General features: G+C 39.4%; 1 protein-coding gene across 1 annotated transcript in view; it reads right to left on the bottom strand.

Annotated features, from left to right (window-relative positions):
• Positions 1-17,736, bottom strand: part of LOC139720492 (uncharacterized) — a 54,984-nt gene extending 37,248 nt beyond the window's left edge. The window contains exon 1 of the mRNA XM_071631846.1: positions 17,343-17,736. Within this exon, the coding sequence (XP_071487947.1) occupies positions 17,343-17,736 (394 nt within the window). The remainder of the gene's footprint in view (positions 1-17,342) is intronic.
• Positions 17,737-27,713: the final 9,977 nt, after the last annotated feature.

Raw genomic sequence — 27,713 nt, forward strand, 5'->3', positions numbered from 1 at the left:
TACTTCGTTGGTATGGAACATGCCTGAATCAAATCAATTGCAGTCAGTAAGTGTAGGTTTTGTTTGTCAGTCACGATGTACAAATGCATGGCTATACTTCACCTGTTAGCAGCGCAAGGTGCATGAAAGAATGACGCAAATTAGTATAAGTCCCAGGTTCTATTCAGGATTCAACTGTTGGGGGGGGGGGGATAAAGATATACATATCTTTATTGCATGCTACTTTCTGCAGTAGCTGAGGTTGCATACTTCTTACAAGCAGATGTGATGATGTTTATCAAAATGTCTTTATGATGTCTAAATTAATCCAACATTCAGCTTGTCTATTACCTGATAATAGTAGAATTCTCTTTTTCTTCTTTTTTTTTCTTCTTTCTTTCTACATAACAATCAAAATAATGGTATCGAGTTTGAGTTGCATAAATGTTACTTTTCTAATGCTTATGTTGTTGCTTTTTCATAAATTAATGTGTTTATAGAAATGAAGGATATGAATGTCATTTACTAAGGCTAAAATGTATGTGAAGAGTTGTATCTTAAAATGGGGTAAGCACCATGTTTTCATATTTTTAAATAAGTCTGCATCATTGAATAACGCAAGAAAAAAACATTTCAGTGATACTTGTTACATAACAAGGAATATTCACAAAGTTATACATAAAAATATACAAAATTGTCTTATTAGTTTCTTTTTTTTTTTTTTGAAAGCTTCCATTGCAAATATCCCACATTAACAAAAATAGAGTTTACTTGGTTTTGCAGTTGAACTCTTCATGTATATTTCTTTTCAGGATTTCACCCTGCTGTTGCTGAAATGTTATCAACATCTGAGAGAAAAATCCCTATCTTGTGTCCATTTCAAATTTCCACAAAATTTAATCGGAAGAATGCGCTCGGAGCTAGTACGGCTCGTTGCCATTCTACTATAGCTGAAGACAAGGTTAGATGATAAGAAATTGATGTTCAAGTTGTTCCTGTCACTGTTTATCTCCTATCTATTGCCTAAGATGTCTACCGGCTTTCGTATCAATGTTGCCTCGCGGATTCCGCATTCAATTCGGGGGTACGTCTTTCGCTTGAGTTGTCATTTTGAACTGTTATATTAAAGTTAAAGAACCTTTCTTCGTGTGGTGTTTTTAAAACAGCTACCTATGTTTCTCTTTAAATTGGATTAACAAATATAAAGATTTAGTGAAGCAGCAGTTAAATTTGGAGAGAGAAAATCGATGGAAAGTTGAATATTTTTTCATATGTGTATTTGAGTGTGAATGTATGTGTTCATGTTTATCAGATACTGTCTTGTTTATACATGGTAAGCATGTTTGTCTGTAATTTTATGTTTCTGTTATATCGTCATCAGCACCCTTGACATATATTTAAGCTTTATCCTTCTCAAATGTTTCATCCAGTGAATAGCTGAACATTAAAATCTTTAGATACATCATGGAATTACCTGTCCTCACATAATTAAATGTGTGTTCTTGGTGCCAGCAGGTTTGAGTGACAGACGTCAGTCAAAGCCATGTCCATGCTTGTGGTCCCTATCGGGTGGACTATTGATATTTCACACATTTCCTTTGACCATTCCCCATTGGTAAATTTCAAAGTCAAAATTGTTCTCTTGATAGACTCTATGCCTACAATTATGATCTATTGTTGTTGGACTTGATTCAAAGTGTTGGTGTATGCCTACAATTATGATCTATTGTTGTTGGACTTGATTCAAAGTGTTGGTGTGCCATGTACATGCATTTTGCTGCTGATGTCAATATAATTGATTGACAGGTGTCAATCAATTAAAATTTGCATAACCATTATAGTAGGAATGGAGTAAACAGGTAGACCATTGATTGTTTGGGTAGATTTCACATACTTACTGGCAGACAGTAATTTACCATCAACACCTGTTTGTCTGGAATTTTAACCCTCTGTGTTTTGTTTTGTTTTGTTTTGTTTTGTTTTGTTTTGTTTTGTTTTTGTTTTTGTTGTTTAATTGATTATTTTAATTTTCATTGACTTTTTAACTTTGCTGTGTAGATGTAGATATTCTAACCCTCTTTGTGTATGTGTGTGGTTTTTTTTTGATTATCCTAATTTTAGTTGACTTTTCAACTTCAGTATTTAGATGTAGAAATTTGTTGTTTTCTTTTTAGTGAACTCAAACTCAGTCAGATTTAGTGATATAAATGTGGAGCATTCCTTTTTGCATAGATTACAAACAGCAAGTTACTTATTCTAGGAAGTTGGGTAATACAAAAGGCAGGAACTCTTAACCTAAATGTTTAAGAATATGATTCCTCTTTACCTTTTTCAGGTATGAAATTATATGTTATGATGTGTTTCTGTGTTTGGGTTTTTGTTTTTTCTGGAGGTTTTTTTTGTGTGTGGATGAAATGTCTGGCTACCAACTTCAGTTCTTGAACAATAACTGGAATTCAATTTTGTTTTCAAGATACCATTCCACACAAATTTGCTTTTTATGTCTTCGATGTTATTTACTGCATTTTCTTTTCTTTGTGACACAATAGCCATCTTTTTGTCTTTTTTTAACTTTTCCCTGTTTTGTTTCAGCAAACAGTTCACATGAATACACTTTGAACCATGGAAATGTAGCTACAAAAAACAAGGATTCTTTCTGCTTCTCTTGTAATTGTTGTGACATTCTAGATTTGCTTGTTATTTTCAAACTGACGATCGAACATTCTGTTGAATACACTTGAAGGTATGCCGTAAGCAGAGGACGAGTTTTGATTCATCAATACGCGTCCGTATTTGTTCCACGTTGAATGAATTTTCGCCCCATTGAGGGGCTTCCTCGACAGCTGATGGGCCCCTTTAATGTATTAGGTATCTAGTGTTGACTCGGATTGATGCGAAGTAAAATGCGATTGATGCAGTCAGTAATCTCGGCGGTGTCGGGTTTCTTCCCACCGACTCGCGGCGGGTGCCGTGCTCCCGCGCTCCCCGCACCGAATTTGCAGCGTGTTGATCACGCATTATGTGGAATTGTGACGGCATTTGAATGGGAGTAGAGGGATGTTGAGGGGCTACGAGGATTTGCCGTACAAGATGGAAGAAAGATTGAGCGAGGGTCGGAGGGGGGGGGGGGGAGAAATACAGAGAGATATAACAAGAGAGAGAGAAAGAGATGAGGAGAGAGGGACTGGGCAGTAAAACATACGGGATGAAGAGATTTTCGCTATCTATTCACAGCAATGGCTTGTCCAAATGCGGTCTGTGAGGCTTGCCGGTGTTGGGTTTCTCGACAGAAGAATTTACGGCACGGGGAAAAAGGGTGCCACGTTATGAGCGGCCTTAATGGCCAGGCCTAATCGAACAGTAAATACCAGTATGATTATGAGTTACGGCTACAGACACTGTCCGTTCAATCATTACTGTCAGGTCAATATAAGTCATATCATTACGAGGTTGGGGAATATATAGATTATTCTGCACTTCTCTCTCTTTCCTTCTCTCTCTCTCTCTCTCTCTCTCTCACTCTTTCTCTTCTTTAGTTCTCTGTATTATATGATATGTATGAATAAATAAACATATACAGAGAGAGATAGAGATAGATGTGCACATATTTGCAGAGAGAGTATTAAAGATATGTGTATGTTTAATCAAATATATATAGAGAGAGAGAGGAAGAAAACGAAGATGAATATATCTAAAATACTCATCTTCTATAATTTGCATTTTATTTACAGGGAGAGCATTAATGATATGTATATTTATAATCAAACATATATGATATACATATGTACATGTATATATAGAGAGAAAAAAGAGAGAGAGAAGAAGATGAAGAATACATCTAAAATAACCTTCTCCCATAAATTACATTTTATTTGCAGAGAGTGTTTTAGATGTATGTGTGTATATATGTATATGTATGTATGTATACATATATATATATATATATATATATATACATATACATACATATATATATATATATATATATATATATATATATATATATACAATCAAGTGTATATATTTGTAAAGAGAAAGATGAATATATATGTATTTGAAAGTACTCTTCTTTCATATACTACATTTTATTTGGTATACACACAGCTATATAGTGTAGATGAAAAATGTGAGAGATGGGGAGGGGTCTTTAGAGAGTTGTAATTTGGAGGGAAAAATAAGTCAAAATGTAACAAAACAAGGGAGGAGACAGATATATGCAAGTATTAATGTCCAAGAGAATTATTAAATGGAGTGGTTTTGATAACATTTCATATATGACTTAGTAAAACAATTGTGAAAACATTCAATACCAAAATGCACTTCCAATTCTATGGAGGGACAAAAATGGACAGTGTGTTTATTGGGAATAACCATGAATGTCACTTCATATCCACTGAAGATTGTCAGATAAATCTCTGCTTGTATGTTTAACCTTCTCTCTTTGAAAGATAGATAGATAAATAGATGTTTGTTGGAAAAAAAAAGAGTGAAAATAACATGAATTGAATGAATTTAATGATGAAATTTAGAAATAGCCATGGATGTCACTTCATATCCGCTGAAGATCGTCAGTTGGTTCTGTGCTTGCATGTTTAATTTTCTCTCTCTGAAAGATAAATAGATATATATATATATATAGATAGATGTTTATCAAAAAAAAAATGAAAATAACATGAATTGAATGAATTAAAATAAATGGTGAAATTGAATGGTGATAGATAGATTAGGTAGAGAAATATATTGTGGATGATACATTCATTAAAACTCTTTAAATTACTCCAGTGGCTCTGTGCACACAAAACACTGTCCTCTCTACACATTACATATCCTGTGTGTAAGAAAAGTGTTCCTTTTGTGTTTCAACATCATCCATTACTCTGAGCAAATTTAGTCTAAACCCCACGTTAACCATCAGACACAAACTTCCCCTCCAGACAATTCCATGCAACTAGAAACCACATTCTTTAAGAGATAGTGCATGTATCTTAACCGTAATCCTGAAATTTGTTTCTATTTGCAACTTGCAGCAGAAGCCAGTGCGAACTGATTACATGTTATCATGTGAGGAACATTGTATAACCCCCCCCCCCCCCCCCCCAATCCAAGTTGGGTGATATTCAGTCGAGGTAGCAACAGCGAACAATGCCGATGATCTAGAGTTCGGCATCTACTCTACATCGCTGCTAAACATCCACAAAGGTTTCTACGGCCTTCTCCGCAGGGACCCCATTCAAAAGGAACACCTGGACAGTGAGGACCATTTTCGGAGACCGTTTCGGCGCGTGCCGCCGTTGATGTACGGCCGTACTGTAAAAAAAAAAGAATGCCACTTCGGATGTGAGAAGGGGACAATCGGCAGCGGGGGCCCCATGATAATTCCCTTTAAGGCGAGACCTTTTGACGCAGCTTGCAGCGTGTGAGGGAAGAAAAGGGGGAACATGTTTTGCGAGTTATAAGATGGCTGAGGGGGGAAAATAAAAATGATGAAAAAAATGATTAGAGTTACAGAGAATGTAGCAACCATTCGAGAACAGTTTTAGCACATTTCTTCTTCTTTTTTTTCAGCCTCCATGTACGATTACCCCAAACTCGATCTATTCCATGTGCTGTGGTGTATTTGATCACTGTGTGGCTCTAAAAAGTGTGGTGTTTGAATGCCATATAGTCAGGAAGAAATGTTCATTTTAACACATGTTATGGTTGGCTGGCTGTCAGTGTTTTCTGCCATGCAATGTGTGAGTAATTTTTGTAGGTGAATCTATGCCATGTTCAAGAGGCTGTGGTCTTGTCAGTCATAATGTAACCAAGGAGACATCTTTTGAGTCTGTCTGCTTCTATATGAAAATGATGCTCCTGTCAATTAAAGACAAACATTTTGTTGTGATCATGTCCTCTATTGAATTGATTCTTTATTGAGTTTAAATGATGGACAACATGATGCAATCTGTGAAGTCACACACTGCCCCACAAATCAAAGTACTCGGTGCGAAAGCATCAATCAAAATTACAGCACCATTCATAAGTTGGTTGTTACCATGGCAACACAAGGGATAGGTACCACAAGTCACATTGCAGTCATAATTGCAGTACTATTGCATTCTACACTCTGAATTGTTTTAGGGCATAATAAACCTTAAACTTGCTCCCCCATTTTATTTGATGTGCAGCATAAAAATGATTAAAAAGGTTTCATATTCTAGTTGAATTACTTTGTATGAAATGCTTACATACTTGTAAGGATACAGTTTGACTCAGTCCAAAATCAGCTTTGCTAGCAAGTAAAGAAAAAGATTGTGTAATTCTGTAGTGGTGTGTACATGTGTGTGTGTTAAAAGCATGAATACACAGACATTCACACTGCCAATGAAAGGGAAGGTGGTGGGGGAGAGAGAGGGAAAGAGAAATCTTGTTCAGATTTGTCAACAGAGGGCAGCATTTCCCAAAGGATACTGGATAACTCACTGTGTGGAAGGCTGTGTGTAAAGCAAAGCAGGAACCAGCACTTTGTCTTATGCGTATCTCTATGTGTTTTTCATGTTTGTGTATAACATTGTGGTTCATTCAAAGGTGGACTCATCTACCTTTCTGTAGGGGTGCATGGATAATTGATTTTTTGACATTTTGTGTGTGACCTACAGAATAGTGATTTATGTAGCCAATAGGGAAACATTTAAATCATCATCTAAGTTTAGAATGACAAGTTGACATTGGTTTTGACATGTTATAATTGAGGGGGTCAGTGCAATATAGTGCTAACCCACACTTTTGTCAAAATTGAGTTACGTGCATTTTCATAATCCTTATCCTTCACTCTAACTTCCATGAAAATATCATATTTGAATTCAACCAATAAGATGGTAAAAAATGCATGCATTCATGTTCTATTAATGTACAATGTATGGACTTTCCAAACATTCAACGGCGATTATCTCAAAATGACTATTTTGTGGGTTAGCCCTATATTGCACCGACCCCCTCAATTATTAACTCAACTAATACTGTATTTGCCAGATGGCACAGATGTGAAGAAACTAATTGCCAATGAAAAGAGATTACTTAATCCCCCTAATCCCTGTTGTATTACCTTGGCCTTAGACTGAGGTACATTGCCACGCCCGATTGGGTTTCCTAATCTACAACTTTAGTCAAGTGTGGTTAGATTACAGAATGCTAATGAAAAACTTGGGCAAGTTATCAAGCTATTTAAGTGCCGTTAGAAATATTATGTCAGGCCTGTTTATAAAAAGAAAGTGCAGAAGCTGTGATTTCTTTTGAGTGGTGCGTGGAAATTGAAGAGCATTCTCTGTTCTCTGTCTAGCTGTTTAATTAAATGGAACTAAAATCTACTTTTGCATATTGTGCACAAAATTGCTTGTATCTATGATATCACAAAAGTCAAACAAGGGATGAACATAGTAATATAATCCAACAGCAATCACTTTTGTCAGGAATTATGTGCTCAGGGAAAGTTGTTTGTAATGGAAGTTTTCTTTTCAGTGGAACTCAATGAACATTTTATACCTGATTTTCATCGCAACTTTTGGAGACTCGATGATTTGGAGTAGGCCCCTACAGTAATAAAAAAAAGGAAAGTAAAGCAAAATAATAATGCTATATTTTGGGGGAAAATGTTTCCTTGTTAATGTGACAACTGCCATTGCTGCAGCATACACCGATGAAGAGAACGCATAGTACAGTATACAATGTCAATGACCACAACACTAGTGATGTGTTCGACGCATGCTTGCAAACCAGCCATCAATTGCACTTCTCCGTTTTGGCAGAGCATTTGCTGGCTGTCTCATGTCGAACACAGGATGGCGCTGTTCGCATCTTGCCTGCGTGGGGGTGGAGTGTTTGTGTGAAGGGCCTGGAGGATGTTGTGAGGGACTCGTGAGAGGTGGAGGATGGTTCGATCAATGGAGAACATCAGTCATGATGATGATGAATTACAGAATGATGATGATCATGATGATGTTGTTGGTGGTGGTAGTGGTGATGATGTTTGTTGGTAGTGGTGATACTTGTGATGATGATGATGATGATGATGATGATGATGATGATGATGATGATGATGATGTTGATGTTGATGATGACAATGATGATGATGATGATGATGACAATGATGATGGTGGTGATGATGATGGTGAGGATGATAATGTTGATGATGATGATGTTGGTGGTGGTGGTGATGTATATTGTTGTTGATTGTGTTTGTAATAATAATGAATATGTTAATGATGAAGGTGATGATGATGATGAGGAGGAGGATAAAGATGATAATAAGGATGATGATAATTAGGGTGATTATGATAATGATGGTGATGATGAATATTAAGATTATCTAAACATTGATCAAAAGGATTATGTTGATAAAAGATGTATTGATTGCTTTTGATAGTGATGTTGATGGAATCAGTATTCATGTGTTACATAATCAATGAAAATTATGAATGCAGTCTTTATCATTTAGATCATGATGACATTGTAGAATCAGTATTGATGAATATAACGGGAAGATAATCTCTTTAAAATATTAACTTCTTTTGGATTAAGAAAGTAATGTGCTTGTCTCATGTTGGTTGAATTATCATATACTTCTTTTTATTCTATATTTTGCACTTGATCCACTCATCAAATTTGTTTGTTCTATTTTTCTCTTCTCTTTCATAATCCACCTTATCTTGTGGCTCCTCATTCACTACTCAACATAATCATCCACAGGTGAGTGAAGAATACCAATACTGTGATAGTTTTATCTAATGGAGGATTATTCATGGGTGTTAACCCATTGAGGACGGACTGATTTTGCTACAACACCCATTTCCCATAGACACTTGCACGAGTATACGTGGGCCTTGTCCTCAACGGGTCAATATTCATGTACTTTCCTTTCAGCCTGTTGCAAGGTGCTGGTATGTGAGTATAAGAAAATATTGGTGTGATGAGAATTCTACCTCAGCAGTATCAATATTCTATGGCAAGGGAGATGGGTAGTGACTGTGAGATCTGTCATATTGGAAGGAGTCTAGCGCCACCTTGTGACGAGAGGCTGTAGAGTGTGGTCTCCAGTTATCTGTACCACTTATCAAACACAGCTTGAGGAAAAGGTGTAGGGGAATGTTCACCTCTAACATGGGGGTATACTCATGCAAAATTATGAGTGTGTATGTATTGGAACCTGTGTGTTTTAGGCTGTACTGTATGTTTGCACCTCACTTGTTTGTATGCATTTTTTTTCTTTTTTTTTTTCTTATTGATTTTTTTTTTCATCAATTCAACATGTAAAGTAAAAGAAACCAAGCATACATTGGAACATAAGTATTACACAGACTTTGCAAGAAGTATAGTCATACAGAAAATGTTTATATTCTAAATGAAGCATACTTTGCCTGTCTGTTTAGTTTGGGGAATTCTTTCTGTTCTTGTTTGTTTCTGTATGTACACTATAACCCCAAATCAGAAAGAACTCTACAAACAAAAATTATCAAATCGAGAGAAAAACACAAACTTTGACTTCTGATAGTGGGTTGCCAATTTTAGAAGCAGTGAAAGAACTAATGATCATTCAAGTAGGCTTTGGAAAATCCGTCATTCAAACCAAACATATAAACAACAGAGGGTTCCAATGAAAGAGCATATTTTTTTGTGTGTGTGTCTCATGGAACACTAAAAATAGATAGTGAAAACAATGCTAAACTATATAGCTCCGAACCTCTGATTAATTAGTGACATGCATACATCAACATTTCACATTGTCTCTTGATATCACATTGTATATGTCCATGATTGCACTGTGGCCAACTCCATTATTGTGTCAAAAACAGCTTTCTGCCAAGAGGAGTGGAAGAGCGCCACCTAGTGGCAGGAGGCTGGATGCTTGGCCATTGCTAAGTTTTGGCATGAGGAACATTAGCAACATCATTTTGTTGGCCTCCTGAGTTTAAACTAAGCATCTGTTGATGGATCACAAGGTCCCAGATTCAAGCCACCTGGATGCTGCAACAGTTGTGTCCCCTATGCTAGGCACATTATACTTATTGCCATGTCATTTGAATGAGCTTGAAGCCACTATCAATCCCGTGGCTGTGACATTTGACTGGGAATTAATATTTTACACAAATGCTAGGTAAAGCATGAATTTAGGTGTTTGTTTTGTTGTTGTTGTTGTGTTTTGTTGTTGTTGTTTGTTTTTTTTTTTTTTTTTGGGGGGGGGCTGTTTTGTTTTGTTTTGTTTTTTTAGTTTTAGTTTTTCTTTTATATTCCATACCACTGATCTTTATGTATCAGAGTATTCCATACGTGCTTCTGATGACCCCGTTGAGGACGGACTGATTTTGCTACAACACGCATTTCCCGTAGACACTTGCCGAAGTGTACTCGGGACTCCTCGTCAACAAGTTCATTAGCCACACGTAGCTTTCCATACAACCTAATTTCTTTCCTCTTCCATGTGCTTATGCTTTCCAGTATCCCCTGTACTTTCCACTCACCTCCGTTCTTTTTATTTGTTTCCATTCATGTTCAAGTTCAGCTCATGATCATCACCTCATCTTTACTTTCCATTGGTATTTCCTGATGACCTTTTCTTAAAGTCTTTTACTTGGTTTGTGCATTATGATTTGAATACACCCATGTAAATTTACTACCCTGGATGTAGCCAGTGGGTAGATTGTATATGCCTACCTCAGGAACTGATCAAGAGCACTATTGTTTTTCTTCAGCCTCTACAATATGCAGCTCAACACAACTCATCATAGTTGCAGAAGAAAATACCTTTGTTGCACCTTTTTTCCCCTCCCTCATTTATTTTGCCCCTTTAATTCCTTTCCTTTAGGCCAACTTTTTTCAGAAGGTTAGGCCTTAATCTACCCACCCTGCCCCCATCTATTCCTCATTGATCACTCTTGCCTCTCTGTCTTTCTCCCAAGCCTCAATGATCCCGCTAAGTTCACTTGCCCCCGAAGCAATGCCGGTGTATTCTGACGATGCGATGCATGCTGAAAGTGCATGAACTGCCAAACAAGAGGGTGTCGCAGAAACCTTTGCTAAGCACACAGGGAAACGCAGACCTGGGCCCCGTTTCATAAAAAACATAAAACTGACCAATCTGAACAATCAGTGACAACTGCCACATTTCTATGACAAATTTGCTCTCAGCCAATCAGATGCAAGGATTTCAGTAGCTCGTAACAACTCTCACAACTTGTCACTGATAACAAGTTTTATGAAACAGCTAGGGCTCTGTTCAGACCAAAGTTCACGTTATGTTTTTCTTATGCTATTTTTAACCCATGGAAGATGGACTGATTCTCCTAAAACACGCATTTCCCATTTACTCCGGCAGGAGAGTACTCGGGACTAGTTGCCAATAGGTTAAAGATAATAAAAAGTTTTGGTACCTCAAAAAATTTCCCTGAATTTCCTTGTCTTGGTTTGTGTGTCACGTTAAAGTACGTTGTCTGTGAGAATTACTCGTCCCAAAGTGCTCTCATGTCTTAGTAATCATGCAATAATGGTTTCGTACCAGAGCCGTCGCCGTACAGTGTCGATAAACATTGTACGAAACCACTGACTGCGACCAGCAGCATGCAGCCCATTGTACGCATAGCTAACTGCGACCAGCAGCCCCATACGCATAGCGTAATGGGACTTCGCATTGTAGCATTCAGGATCATGACAGAATTAGTATCGCGGGTAAATGTCAACTTAAAATCCAAAAATTTCTTCGATTTGAAGACTTACCAATTAAGGTGAAGTATTGAAAACAGGCTTCGAACAACATTTGGTTCTGCCAATAGTCCCTTTCTTTTCGAATTGATGACTGAATGTGACTCGGTCGAGAGGACCTTGGGAGAGCTGTACACTGACTACTACGGCCAGCCTATGCGCATACAAACATCTTATCCGTTGATGGATTTGAAATTTGTGCGCATGTGATGTGTTCGCATGCACTGGCTGTAGTATTCAGTGTATGTAGCTCTCCCAAGGTCCTCTCGGCGGAGTCACATTCAGTCATCAATTCGAACAGAAAGGGACTATAGGAAGAACCAAACGTTGCCCAAAGCCTGTTTTCAATACTTCAACTTAATTGGTAAGTCTTCAAATTGAAGAATTTTGGGGATTTTAAGTTGACATTTATCCTGCGATACTAAATCTGTCATGATCCTGAATGCTACAATGCGAAGCCCGATTACGCTATGCGTATGGGACTGCTGGTCGCTATGCGTATTGGGCTGCTGGTCGCAGTTAATTGCGTGATTACTAAGACATTAGAGCACTTTGGAGCGAGTAAGTCTCACAGTGTTAGTTATATGAAAGGTACTTTAACCTGAAACACAAACTAAGACAAGGAAATTCAAGGAAACTTTTGAGGTACCAAAACATTTTATTATCTTTAACACTTGAACTCTTTGGAGTGGCACTTGTAATTGTAATATGTTTTAGCATTTATTTCACAAACATTCAGAGCATATATGAATAGAAGATTTTGTTTATCTTTGGCAGCATTATCAGAATTGAATGTCGAAACCTCGTGGATGTTACGTGAGAAGATCGACATTCGTGAGACACAAGTTATGTGTCTTGTGAAGGGTGTGTAGGATATTCTCTATCACCTAGAGTGCAATGCTGCCCTCTTGAGGGCATTTCAACACAGGGACCTTGCATTGAGTTTGCCTGTCTTTGTGTTCATCGAACTCCCCCCCAAAAAAAAAAAAAAAAAAAAAAAAATTCCTGCGTTTTTCACCCTCTGTTCTTATTGATTTCTTTTCACTTTATCATTTCCCTCTATGAAGGTTCTCTAGTAAGTTACAAAAGTTCAGATTTGTTTTTTAAACTTTGTGATTTTCATGAATTTTGGTTTCAAATTTTCTGTTTTGAATTCCCACTTCATTCTTTAATCTTCTTCTTGTAGTATTTGAAATAAGACAACACTTGCTTTTCACTCATCTTTATCACTGATCTCATACTTTCCTTAATTACTCTTTTTTTATATCTGATTCATACACTTGTCACTAGCTCTTCAATCATTGATGTGCTCAGGCACAGAGCTTAAAGGTGCATGGTCGCGGTGTTTTAGTCAAATGTGCACACGGGCGCACGGTGCAAGTTTCCTATAGAGACCTATGCTATGGACTCCTCTTTAGCGCTTACGCTTTGGCCCACTTCTCCGAGTCCGAAGAAGTCCGATTCACTGTAGTCAGTGGTCCGATCACAGTTCGGTTCATGATTCGGCTGAGGGGGATGACAGCTCTAGCAAACTTCTTTTGTGATGTCATAATAACAAGCACATATGCACGCACCCTGGCATTACTACAGAGTGCGCGATGCGCAGAGAAGACAACGAAGGCAACGTTACTTAGCAACACCTACGCACTTTACTCTTGATGACAGCTCAACTTCGGTAATCTTCGTATCAAAACGCTAACGGTGATTGGCAGTATCATCAACAGCGCCCTCTACACTACCGGGACTATGCACCTTTAACTTAGCGAGCTATTTCATCAGCAATCAGTAATCCCTCCAAACTTGACCTAGTTGTAAAGTAAGCAAACTCACTCAGGTGTAGCAGTGTGCCACAGTCCTACAGGAAGGCCATGATGACACAATAGGGATTAGGGGGATTAGGTAATCTCTATCTATTGATGATATCAGTTTCAAGACATCTTTGCTATTCAGTGATGAAAGCACTGCAGCTTGAGTGTTTGCCAGTCAACAAACAATACTAGAGCTCAATAAGGGTTGATAATAGTTTGCTATATTTCTCTCCAATCTCATTCTCTCCATTTTATAACTCATTAGTCAATGAAGCACCCCCAAACCACCCATCTTATTAATCCCTAAAATGCCTGAAACCACCCGTCCGTTTTCTGCTTTACCATTTTTGTTGTTTTCATATAGAATATACGATTTTGTAATTTGAAAAAGGTCAAAGGTCAACGAATGTATGTCAGGATTACCTCTTTGACACACCATTCTCTTGGTATAAAAAAAAAGACATTCTTAGGCTTTCAAATAAATATAACTCATGATAGACAAACATAAGCATAACTTATAACAGAAAAAAATAAATATGCAGTGAGGTATCACACGTCTTTTGCAAAGTCGTCGAAATGAGGGCAATATTGCTCTACCTTCTAGTGCACCATAGGCCATTATCGACAGAATCTTCAGTGGCTAAAGAGTTAGTCCCTCTCTCTCTCTCTCTTTCTCTCGCACACACACACACACACACACACACACACTCTCTCTCTCTCTCTCTCTCTCTCTCTCTCTCTCTCTCCCTCTCTGTCTGTTTGTCTCATCATTTCTTCCTCATGGTTACATAATTACCCTCCTCTTTTTTTTTTCTTCTTCTTCATCTCCTCCGATTATCTCGGGAGGAGAAGATGTTAATGAAGCATTGTCTTTGGCGGGATGATGATTCAACTTCATCCGATATTAAAACTGACTCGTGTGCGAGCATTGTTGTCTCAATGTCAGCGGGATATGAATAAATTATTCCCCATCCGTCAAAGACGGGCCTGCCTACCCCGCCGCGTCAGTGATGCAAGATGCAAGGCCCGTACGCAGCCTGGAAGAATGAAGTTAGTCTTACCCGCGAAGCAGACATGATTCTTGTACGGCCCACGATGCAACCCTTTAACTCTTTATGCGCCATGGTTAAAACCCCCTGTGTGCCACATTATTCGTAGACAGCAACGTAGTCATGCTTTGGGAAAACATTCTGTTTTCTTCAAATCAATGTAACTTTTACAAATTTTGTGTTACCCTGGACATGTAATAAGCAAAGTTGTGGAGAAAATGACAAGCTTTGCTTTGATGTAAATTGTGTGACAGATTTGTGACAGTTTTTCTTTCAAATGACCAGTATGATGGACTAGGCAATCACAAGGTCCCCAGTTCAAATCCCATTGCTGCAATGCTCTAGACAACATTTGAAGAACAGCAGTGGCAGTGGTGATGATTGTGGTGGAGCTGCCATTTTTGATGGTAGAGTTTACAACTGTTACAGTTCATTGTCTCTAGTCCTGACAATAATCATAGTGATAATAATGATGATGATAATGATGATGATAATGATGATGATGATGATGATAATAAGGATAGAATGATGACAATGTGTATTGCATAGCATTGTATTTGCCTTAACTGGATGCTCAGAGCAAAGTGCCTTAGAGTGCATAGGCAAACTGCGAGAGCAAATACACATCCAGGATATCTGTGACATAATCATGTCAAAACAAACTAAAGTACAAAGGTAGAACAAGCAACAACAAAACACACACACACACACACACACACACACACACACACAAACAAACAAGTTACACGTATCTGATTAAAGGATGATTTCAGGAAATATGATTTCATCATGGATTTCGAAGTTTCCAAAGATAGAAAATTTCTCGGATATATGCAGGCCGTCCGTTCCAAATATATGGTCCAGCATGTGCAAAAGATCAGTGTCCCCCCCCCCCCCTTCTCCTAGTTGATGGTACTTTTAGAAAAATTAGCAAACCAGTTAAAGTACCTTGGTATTTTTTTTTGCCACCACTATGACTGTGTTATCACTTCATGCAATGCATCAATCAATATCAGTCACTGAGCACAACTTTTGATTGCACTTCGTTAAACATTCATGGGTCATCCTATGACTCTTTCAGGGGCATCTTTGTCATCGTCTCCATCAGTTTTAGTTAGTCATTTCCACAATCCGTTGCCACGGAAACCCCTCCTAAAGTTCCTACCACATCCAGCACGGTCTCTCATCCCAAACTTTCTTGAAACCTAAGTGCTCTCTCTCTCACCATTTTCTCCCCCACTGTCTGTCTATCCCCTTCTGCCTTCCATTTACCCATCTTCCCTCCTTTTCTTTGTCTATTTTTCTTTCTATTGCTTCTCATCTTCTCTCTCTATCTATCTCTATATCTCTTTCTCTACATCTTTATTAAACAATTAAAAAAGAAAATAAAGTAGGGTAGGAAAATTACTTTTGAACTTAGTGCAGGGATGAGTGAGAAAAACGTGAAAGAAGTGTAGAAGGAAGAAAAACCTGAGGAAGAGAGTAAGTGAGTGTGAGAGAGAGAAAAAAAAAATCTGCAGACAACGTCACATCACCTATCTCCTTGCTCTAGCCCGAGGGTACGTTTCCGGGGCCCCGCACAATTGGTGAGAGAAGGCGCCTGGCAGGATTACACTCGCGCATGTTTTTTTTCGTAGGAAGGCCCCATCGGCGTTGCGTTACGTTACCCCATAGCGGGGGCAGGGAGTAACGGCTGCACGCCAAAACAGGTGCTGGTGCCTTGTACATGCAGCCTTAAAAAATTCCCCTTGGCTTCTAGACTTATCTGCCTATACCCACGGTGTGTGACTTGGCATGAAAAGTGACGAAAGTGAAGAAAATTTTAAGGAATACAAAATGAACTTTCCCTTTAACACTTGCAGCAAATATATTTGCCATGTGGTATGGTCGGAATCTTACAACTTCTGTCACGTCGGCCTTGTGTCATCGTGTTTTTTCGTGGGTCGGTCGTTTACTCAAATATTTGATGGAACATCTGACGCTTGCTACAGAAAGTCAATAATCTTGAATAAGCTATTTTGGTCTCGCAGAGTCCTGCGAAAGTGGAGCAAGAGAGTTGCACCTTTGATGCCTTGAGTCTCTCCATTTGAATCAACAAAAGAGTTTGAATTAGCAAAATCTGGGGCTGCGAAGTTAGCAGACTATTTCATGGTTAGCTGATGTGATTCTTCCAACAGTTATTGTTCGTCCCTTCATCACAGATTTCTTCTCCACCCTCTTCTTTCAGTTCTTATTTTCATCCAGCATCTGCCTCTAGTCTATTTTGCCATTCGCCAGTTCCTCTATCTACTCCTTTCACTGCCCTTGTTGCAATTCTTGTCTAGGCTTTGATCAACAGTTTCACCGTCTTCTGCACTTTTCTTTGAAAATTATCGAAAGCATCCGTACAATTCCTTTCTACAGAGTACATCCAGAATCACTATTTTCACAGAGTACATCAGAAACTTGCTTTCCTTATCTTTCAAAGAAAAAAAAAATACTGCCTTCTGCTCACAATGAAATAACTTTCCTTTGTTAACTCATCAGCTACCATTTCCCAAGTCTTTTTCTATCCACCCATCTCTTTCACACCATCTTTTTCCTTTCCTTATTTAAACTTCCCTAGCTTTCCTTTCTCATCATGTTTCCTTCCTTGAGACTTTGAGCAGCATCTCCTCCCCACCACCCCCACCCTCCTCTCTCTTCTTCCCTCCCTCTCCATCTCTCTCTCCTCTTTCTCTCCCTCTCTCTCTCTCTCTCTCTTTCCATCTCTCTGGCAGTTTCATTCTAGCACCACCAGCCACCGACTTTGTTATGTTTTCTATCTCCGTTCCCATCTCCATCTCAACTGTCGAGCCATCTCGTGTTCGCAACCCAACCTCGCTGGCTCTGCCCTCCTCCTCCTCCTCCTCCTCCTCCATATCCCGTGGTGGAGACGGGACGAGCTCTCTCCCAGATGACGCAAATAAAGAGAGAGAGAGAGAGAAAGAGAGGAAGAAAGTGAAGGTTTTAGAAACAAGGTAGGCAATGGAGTGAGGACTTTTGGCACCGGCAAACCAGTGCCTGATTGCCGGACAATTTCCGATCCATCGTCCTCGGGTCACTGACTGGGGTTGCCGTGCCAACACGGAGATTTGACTCCGCATCTCCTTGATGGGGAAGATGGCAACACCTCCTTCATCTAATTTCATCGCTATCTCTCTTCCTCTCTATCTCTCTTTCTCTCGGCCATCTCTACTATATCTTTCTCTCTCCCTCTCTCTCTCTCTCTCTCTCTTACATTTCTCTTTCTCTCTTCCGTCTCTTTCTCTACTATATCTTTCTCTCTCTCTCTTTCTCTCTTCCGTCTCTTTCTCTACTATATTTTTCTCTTTCTCTCCCTTTCTCTCTTTCAGTGTCTTCACCAGTAGCATCCCCAAGTTTACTCCAACATCTCGGATGGAGACTTGACTGAAAATTTTCTTGGTAAAGGAGTTAACAAACTTTATTCCATCAAGGCACTCCCCCTCCCTTTTCCCGTTTTCCCCCTCTCTTCATCTCTCTTCCTTTTTCTCTGTCTCCCTTTTCTTTTCCCCTTTTATATATTCATCTCCCTCTCTCACTCTTTTCCCCTTACCATCGATTTGAAAAGTAAACTTATCTTATATCAAATTATTTACAAAAACTGTCATGGAGGAATTCACTTATACAAGTGATTCAGGGATAAATCATCCACAAAAAAATGTAGCTTGAATGTTTAGTTTTAGTTACAGTTTCTTCATCCTTCTGTGATGATAACACAGCTTTCATTCAGAACAACTTTATTGGACAAAACACCTGTGAATCTTATCTATTAGATTTGTATGTTCATGAACCAGAAAAATGTGTCTGATTCTTTGTGTACAACTCTACCATCTCTCTCTAATATCTGGCACATATCACATTTATATGTCTTGTAGCTACCACTTGTCAGCATCGTTAGTCTAAGATATTTTCCAAAGCACATTGCTGCACTGAACTGCTAGCTCTTCTCAGCCCATTCTGCTCTGCTCTTTCTCGTCCCCAAAATTTCCCGCCCAATTGATCATGAATAGTTGACTTAGCGTCGTTAATGTCCTGCCAGACCCTATCTTGTCTGCGAGTCACCTCACATTCTCCTCGTACTCTAGGAGATTTTTTTTTTTAAATCCGTCACTCTCTTCTTCTCTTTCTTTGTGTCGCACACAATTTTCTCCCCTCCAACCCTGCCTCCTCGTTTGTAAATACCCCTTTTTGCGGATAGATGCAGAAAGTGTGCATGCTTCGTAAAGAGAGAGAGAAGGAGAGAGGGGGCACAGAACAAAAGCAGAAAGAATTTGGCAGTTGCCCCCCGGGTCTCCGCTTGTCCTGTCAAACGAGGTTGGAGCTCGCGAAAAAGGAGAGATGCATCTGCGAAACTTGCTCGGGCTCTGCGCCGTTTTCGCTTTCCGTCACGACAGTGTGCTGGCATGCGGTGCAATCAGGTGGTGAAAAATGAGAGGAGTTTTGCAGGTGAAAAAGAAGCAGAAGAAGAAAAAGAAGAAGAAGAAGATGAAGGAAAGAGCAAGAAAAAGGAAGCATTAGAGAGAAGGGGGCAGATGATGGGAATGGTTGTAAAAAAACAGAAAGGAGGAACATTACGATTGTTAAAGCTGAAAATTGATACGCCTGTTATCGCGATGCATCACGATGCATCACCGTTTGTGTATGAGCCGTTTAGGGAAGATGATGCGGAGGTTGCACATACCAACAAGAAAAGAGGGAAAAGAAGGAGAGAAGAAAATGGCAGAGGGGAAGACTGAAAATTGTGATTAAGTTTAGCCGGAAGGTTGTGTTCAGAATCCAGGCGTAATCATTGAGGTACAGGTATCGCTTTTCACGGGCGAAGTGACGGCCCTTGATTTCTCAAGTGTGCTCATGTTTTTGGAGCTTTTTTTTCCCCCTCTTTTTCCCTCTCCCTCTTTTCTTTTTCCTTTCTTTCCTTTTCTTCTCCTTCTGCGTGTCGTTGATGGTGGCGTTGATCTGTTTGAAATCGGGGGGTGCTGTGTGGGTGCGTGACAAATTACAGGCTCGGAGCTATTTGCTCGTCTCCACGGAAGGCAGCACTTAAATGCAGCTATTGCCGCCACCGTCATGTCCCGGCATTTTTCGGAGGTAGTCACTGGCCGTGAAAAGGGGTGTCACATTACCCTCCCATGTCCATAATCATGGCCATTTATAAAGAGGTGTATATGGTTTCCGAAAAGAGAAAAAAAGAGCAAACACCAAGCAACAGTTTCCTTCTCCATAAGTGAATGGACATGTGTTTACATTGATGGGCATCAGCACGCTATCCTAATCATTTACCGCATCGGATTTCCAGCACTCCCCTCTGGTGGACATGCGTACTGTTTGCATGAACTCAAATTCTCTTCTATGGTTATTACTATATGCACATTTTAAAAAAAGTATGTTTACTGGCCATTAATGCAAAGAGCACGATGGTATGGTTGATGACCGTCTTATTCAGGGGAATCATGTCTTGCTGTTGTGAGCGAATCGAGTCACTTTTTCCTCAAAACTTGTCATCATTTTTCATCCTTGGTTTTTCAGATTTTGCTTCACTCCCACCATAGAGGACCTATTTCTCAGCTGCAAATGAGGATTTGCCTCACAATTTTCTGAGCAGTGTGTCAGAAAGATGTTATTTTCATCATCGTTTTCTAAATCATTATTTTTGTCTTCATTATCAGCTCATTGGGAACATTATGTATTTCATCATCATCTTTGTTCTAAGCATCATCATTGCCAATTTTGCTAATATTATTATTATCATCATGATGTTCTTTGTGGTATTATCATCAGTATCATCACATTGTCATCACTACCATCATCATCATGTTATCGTCATCATCATCATCACCCTCATCATCTCCATTGCCAACATCACCATCATCATTAGCATCGTAATCATCATTACCATCACCATCATCATCACCGTCATCAATAACATTACCATCATCATTAGCATTATCATTATCACAATCACCATCATCATCATCATCATCACCATATCAACCTCATTGTCATCAACATCATCATCTTTGTCTGCAACATTGATTCTAATCTTTATCTTCATCAGTATTCACAACACCATATGTAGCAATTTATTATTTTCCCACACTTTCTACCACCTCTTTCTCTATTTTTTTTTCTTTAAAGCAGTATTGATAGATAGTTGATACATAAGGGTGGGACAATCTTAGCCAGAATTAGCCAGATTTTTTGAAGGACAATTAACAGCTTTTTGGTTTTGTGTGGTAAATCTTTCACAATATTGATTTCTCATCGAAAGAATGACATTCAACAAGTGACTTTGAATCAAATCTTGTATATAATGTCATCAAAATGTTATATATGAATGGAACTCAAGGATTGATTAGTGTCACAATATTTCTTCTCCCATGAACCCGTTGAAGACTAGTCCCAAGTATACTCAGAACAGGTGTCCATGGGAAATGCGTGTTGTAGCAAAATCAGCCCATCCTCACCAGGTTAAAAGAATGATATTCAACAGGTGACTTAGTCATGTATTGCATATGATATTGTTGAAATTACATCACATCAGTGAAATTCAAGGATTGGTCATTGAGTCTGTTTTCATGTGTTAAAAAATCCACAGTAGTGTGAACTAAGACTTAATGTGCAAAGGCCATTTTGTGTACATGCTTATATGCTTGACTGCCTTGTTCTGCATCCTTGAGATAAAAACTAACAACTTTGGACAAAATTACAGCAGAAATTAAAAAGTGCTCACGAAACGAGGGCTATAGCTTCTCAGGGGATTCAAAACCGAATTCTGTGCACGTACGTAGGGAAGACAACGGACCCAACTTGGCCAATATATTCTTTAGTCCTAGCTTAATGTCGCATGCTATACATACACATGACGACGCTTTCCCAGGATTACCGTCTTGCATTGAACTCTGTATTCGATGGCATCCAGCGAATCTAAACCCGTCCCCCCATTCGCCCCCATTGAGAATCCCCGATGCTCGCAATTATGTGCAAATTTGACAAGGAAACAACAATATTCGCCACGACTGTTTTTCTTTCCGAATAGGCAATTTTCTGTAATTTGGCGCTCCCATCTCTCTCGTTCCGAAAGGTAGAAGCGACGGGGCCCCCGCTCAGCGTGAAAAATTTGTTTGTAGGGGCACAAGACAGATGGAGATAGAGAGAGAGAGATTGAGCTTCTAAGGAGCTGGCACAACGGGAGCATTACCATCACAGTGAGTTCGGTAGGGATGGGAGCAAAATTGGAAGTTAATGGTTGCCATGGCGATGCAAAATGTACCCAGGTGGGGCTTAAACAGGTGTAGCATTCATCTTGAGATCGTGGATATCAACAAGTGTCGTTTTCACTCAATAATTCACTCCATTTTTTTTCTCTCTCTATCTCTCTTTCTCATTTCTTCTCTGTCTTTCTCTTGTACCTGTTTGCATCTGTAGCTGCAACACAGTGAACCTCCTCCCACATTTTTGCAGGAATTGTTAATTTCATTTCCTCCGAAATCTGTTGTGACCCAAATAAGGGTGGTCCCGATCTTGCTATGCCTTGATATCATTCGTTTGATATTTCGCCAGACTCCTTTTATCTTCTTGTTGGTTTTTTTATTATTATTGATATAAGCTGAAGAAAGGTTGTGCCTCTCATTTCTTTGATAGAATGCGTCAAATGTTTTGTTGCTTTGTAAACCTGAATGGCTGCACGGAAAGCACAGTCACAATAATACGTAAAATGAAAATTCAACTTTATTGACCCTTACCTCACGTTACGTGCTTCATTTGCCGACAGGCACCTGAACTGGAATGCTTATTTTGTCAATTGGCACAGACATATGGAAACTGTTGCCAATGAATAGACATTAACCTCATCCTCTTTAATAGTGCCATTGTGTCAATATTTTGTATCTCATCCTCGAGACATGAAGCCCATAGCTAGGAATATTTCATGATCCAGGTGGAGATATGTTTGAAGAGAAGTTTTGGGATGGAGCTCTTATTGAAATTCCTATCCAGTCCATCTTTAACGTTGCAGCTGATATGCATTGAGTACAGTACTCTCTACACAGTGATTGTGGCACTTCATCAGGAATGCAGAGGATAATTTTTCGTGAGTCCTACGTTATTAGTAGCGCAGCGTGACTTTAGCTGCCGAAAATGTCAATCTGCTGCTCTCCGGAAATTCATTTTTCTTTCTCAATTTACCATCATCGACATGAAGAATGGAACGTGTCGGTACGTCGCGCCGAAATGCGCGCGCCGAATTTTGCAAACGAACTCGGGACGGAAGAGTGAATGTGATTGTGTTTAGACCCTAATGAGGGTATACCCGTCTTTCAGTCTTCGCAAGACTCGGTATTCTCTTACCCCCCTATACCTTCGCCCTGCTCTGCCGCACTATAACCACCAAATCCGTAGACCGCCACCATCCGCGTATCCAAAATTTGGAACTAATCATGTCTGCTGACATTTGCACTGGATGCTTTAAGGCCACCATACTCACTCACCCCCAGCTCTGCACAACAAGGGAATGGAGCGGAAGAACGAAAGAGAACGAAAGAAAAAAAAAAGAGGAAACTAAAATGAGCTAGAGTCTCAGCCGGGGAAATGCTAATAGATTTCATTACTTAGAGGATAGTGACATGTATGTAGCGCTACCTTTCCTATTACTCTGCGTGAATTGAGCGTATTGGTGTAATTAATTCGGAAAATCAAGTTCCCTTTGGCTGCGGAATTGGACGCGATGGATCAGGATTGACAGTTATGGTGTTGTATGAAGAGCCAAAGGGGCAACTTCTTTTTTTCTTCCCCTTTTTCTGTTGTTGGTTGTTTCTCTATCTCTTCTCTCCTCAGGTCTCAGGTCTCTTTTTTTTTCTTCTTCACCTTTCTTTTCCTCAATAAATGCATGAAAGAGGACTGTTATAGAATTGCAGGGGATCCAGGTATCCAATTTACAGGTTATTTCGTTGATTTTTTTTTTAAAGAGAGAAAGAGAGAAGCACCTTCACTGGAAGAGTGAGTCTTCCCAATCCTTGTGCTTCAATCTTTTTTCTTTTTCTTCTAGTTTTTGGCAGAGAGTTGGCACGTCACAGTCAAAACAAGAAGAACGTTTGTTGTGTCTGGTATCGAAGTAGAAGACTTGGTGATGAAATGGATTTGATGGAAGCAAGAACTTTCGGAGTCTTCAGTTAGATTTCAAGGGTTAACCCTGCAAATTCCTTACTACTAGATTTGATATCAGTTGTGTAAGCAAATTTGGAGTTCGGTTCTAAGAAACTTCTTTAATATACTTCAATTGATTGATAAATTGCCCTGCATTGAAGGAAATATAATATATGCTAATTAAAAAAAGTCATTTCTACTTATTTTATTACTACTACTACTACTACTCTGACAGACTCCAGTATCACTACTTGTATTACTACTGCAACTACTTCTGCTGCTACTAGTACAACTGCTACTGCTACTGCTACTACAACTATTCTACTAGTACTTCTACTACTACTTCTACTACTACTTCTACTACTACTACTACTACTACTACTACTACTACTACTACTACTACTACTACTACTACTACTACAACTACTACTATTAGTACTACTACTACTACTACTACTACTACTGCTGCTACTGCTACTGCTACTACAACTATTCTACTAGTACTTCTACTACTACTACTACTACTTCTACTTCTACAACTTCTATTACTGTCACTATTAGTTCAATCACTACTACTTGTATTTGAGTATTTGAGTGTTTGAGTTTGTGTTACATCTATCATACAGTCTTGAGAAAGTGCAGCAGTCAACTGGCTGAAAGTCATCTTCCCTAGGTGTTTTTGTATTGATAACAACAACAACAACAACGAACAGCATGCTCACCAATGCCCCGCCCCCTCACTCCTGGGGGTCAAAGGGTCAACAAGGGTCAAGCTGTGAGGTCAGCTACCTCCTGCCGATTCTTCTTCTCCTCCCATGCAACTGCCCGAGGCATCAATCGGTCCTGATCCTGTGTCTCCGTGGAGACAAGGGGACATTAAGTGGTCAAATAAAGGTGTCATGGGTGGATGGAGACAGTCAGGACAGCTGCTACCGTTTGAATTCTTGTATCAGATAGCTACCAAATATGTTATTTACATAGACAGATAGATAGATAGATAGATAGATAGATAGATAGATAGATATAAAAAAGATAGAAAGATAGGTGGACAGAAAGATATGTAGATTTATAGCAAGAAAGATAGAAAGATGGAGAGAAAGATATATATATGTATATATATATATATATATATATATATATATATATATATATATATATATATATACATATATATATATATATATATATATATATATATATATATATATATATATATATAGATATATATATATATACAAATATATATTTGTATGTACCAAGTATCTATTGGGAGAAAAACAAGAATCATGCCGGGAGTTCCTTCATCCATAAAAATGATCAAATTGGTCAGGGATTCAAATGCAGGTTTGAAGGCATTCAAGGGGTTATTGAATTTATATACCACATACAAATTGACATTTTGAGATAAGAAAACAAGACAGAAGAAAGAAGAGTACTGATGTATTTTATTTTTCAAGTGCAGAGCATACTCTCTAACAAAATACTCTGTAACAAATGTTCCAAGACGGGAGTAACTGACACCTGTACATGTAAAAGGAATTAAAGGTGTGCTTTCTTTGATTTAATTACTTGCATTTATTTTTCTCGGTTTCTTTTTCATCTTAAAATAGGCCATGAAGTTTGAAGCACATTGTGTTGGTAACAAAAGAATGCATGATCTCAAAATTCCCCCTGCCCTCGTTGTTGGTAACGAAAGTGTGACCTCGCTGAAACCGAGAAAATCGGGTCCCGAACCCAGGATGAAAACAAAATCTTGCCAAGAGGGAGAGAGAGAGAGAGCTGTGAGAGGGTTTCAAAAATGGGGAAGAAATGAGGAATATTGTCCTGGAATCAGGTGCAGCTGGGGTGGACGGGATGGATGATATATCCATTCCCCGCATCTTTCTTGTTGCTGTCGTTGTAATTAGTTCGAGGATGGAGGAACCGACCTCGCAACAAGACGGTTTTCACAAAATTCACTTTTGACTGACAATTTGGGAGCACGAGGGGATTCAGCGATACCGGTCCAGTGATACCAGCGAAGTGAGAAAGAATTGACATTTGTGCAGAGATACAGGTGCCTTGATCACGTTTCCTGAGCAGAAAATACTTTCCTTTCTTTTTCCTTTTTTTTTTCTTCCCTCCTCTCTTTCTCCTCTGCATCCTTAGCAGAGGATGAAAATGTATCCAAACGGGTACTCTGCGATGATGTGTTTAGTAAAGAAAGGATAACTTTCACGCTTGTTGTTGGCAAAAGAAAGGCCGGATCGAGATCGAAAGACTGAATGAAGCGAGTGCGATGCGAGCTTTGTGTCGATGCCCGGGTTAACTAGCAACAGTCAGCAAAACAGTATCCACCCTACGCATTGTGGCATTCGAGAGGAGAATTTTAGGAGTTTGGGACTCTTTTTTTTTTCTGGTTGCGGCTGTTTGAATAGTGTCAGCTGTGTTGTATCACATAATTATGTGACCCAATTTTAGCGCATGGGATACATTAGTCCCGTCTGCTTCATCAGATAGCCTTTCTTTTGATGCTTGCAATGATACAGTGTGTATTCACAATGTTTTTCATACTGGTTCTGTCAGGTTATCCTACAAACCTTCAGAGTGTCCATGTCTTCCACTTGATTTTTTCATGCATCCCTGTTGTGTTAAGATCCCCCCCCCCAAAAAAAAAGCTCATTTAACCCGTTGAAGACAAGTCCCGAGAATACTCGGGCAGGTGTCTTTGGGAAATGTACGTTATAGCAAAATCAGTCCGTCCTGAACGGGTTATAGACCCAGAAGCATGGGATTACCATGGAATGGGACAGCTGGCTTGGCTTGGATAATGTTCGGACATCCCCGTAAACAAATTACAGCTTTATATCCCTGCTCTCTGCGTAAGTCACAAACAGCCGTAGAATCTTGACTGGAATCGACCATTACCAAGGAGCACATTAGCGATGAGCACATACTCGCTGACCAGTTGTTATTCATGGTTTTCGAATGTGCCCTGGTGGGCAGCGAATGAATCGGGCCAACAATGTATCCCCACTTTACCAGGTCTTCAAAATTTCATACTCACAAAATACCATCCCCACCTCTCTCTCTCTCTTTTTTTTCCTGCTCTCATTCTTTCCGTCAGATCCCTTCTCCATTTTCAGAATATGTTTCAGATTCCAATTTTGCATCTCTAAAAACACCCGATTTCTTGGCCCTACGTTCTCTATAGGACAGGCGAGCCTCCATCCTTCCCCCCACCACCCCAAGACATCAGTTTCCCTGCCCCCGTTTCCATTCATCCAGCCGGTATCACAAATCGCCGATATCGCTATCACGTGCTATCTATTGTATGCATCTCACCCGCTTTTTTATCTATTGGCGGCTCAGTTTCAGACGTACCAATTAATTCTCCCTCTGAAATCTACCACACACTAATTCCTCTCCTCTCTCCCTCTCTTTCTCTTTTTTTTCCCATCTCTTCATTCCTAAAGCATCCTTTCCAGGGGTGCGTGCCATACCCCTATCCGATTCCTAGCTCCCGACGAACCTTCTCCCCTCTTCCCACTTTTGGCTCCAGGAGGGGTGATAATCCGTCACCCCTTTGCAACCCCCTTGCTTCCTGCGGACTTCCGGTATCGCTTTTCATCTGCCGTGTGTGGCGACGATATATAAAATTCATAGAAGATAAAAAAATGGGGGAAAAAAAGAATGTCTCAGCCTTAAACTTTTGCCGATTGTCATCCGCTCATCATATTTCCAATATCCGGAATGTCTGACCGTCGACTGCATTGAGGAGTCGCGGTATAGATGAGGGGATATAGAGTCCGGTCCATCTGGCAGGTGGGAGATGAAGCCATTAGATAGCAAGCCCCTCTTCACTTGGCGGAACTATTCCCTTCTTGCGCTCTGACTTTCGCATTCATCACCCGTTCTCTCCTCATGGAGTCAATTTCAGAAAAAGCGACAGAAGAAACTGCATCTTAGATGGTGCAGTTACGGA

Source organism: Diadema antillarum, unplaced genomic scaffold (assembly GCF_040938485.1).
Source record: "Diadema antillarum isolate AM-2024a unplaced genomic scaffold, OU_Dant_1.0 scf00000128, whole genome shotgun sequence".
NCBI classification, from domain to species: Eukaryota; Metazoa; Echinodermata; class Echinoidea; order Diadematoida; family Diadematidae; genus Diadema; species Diadema antillarum.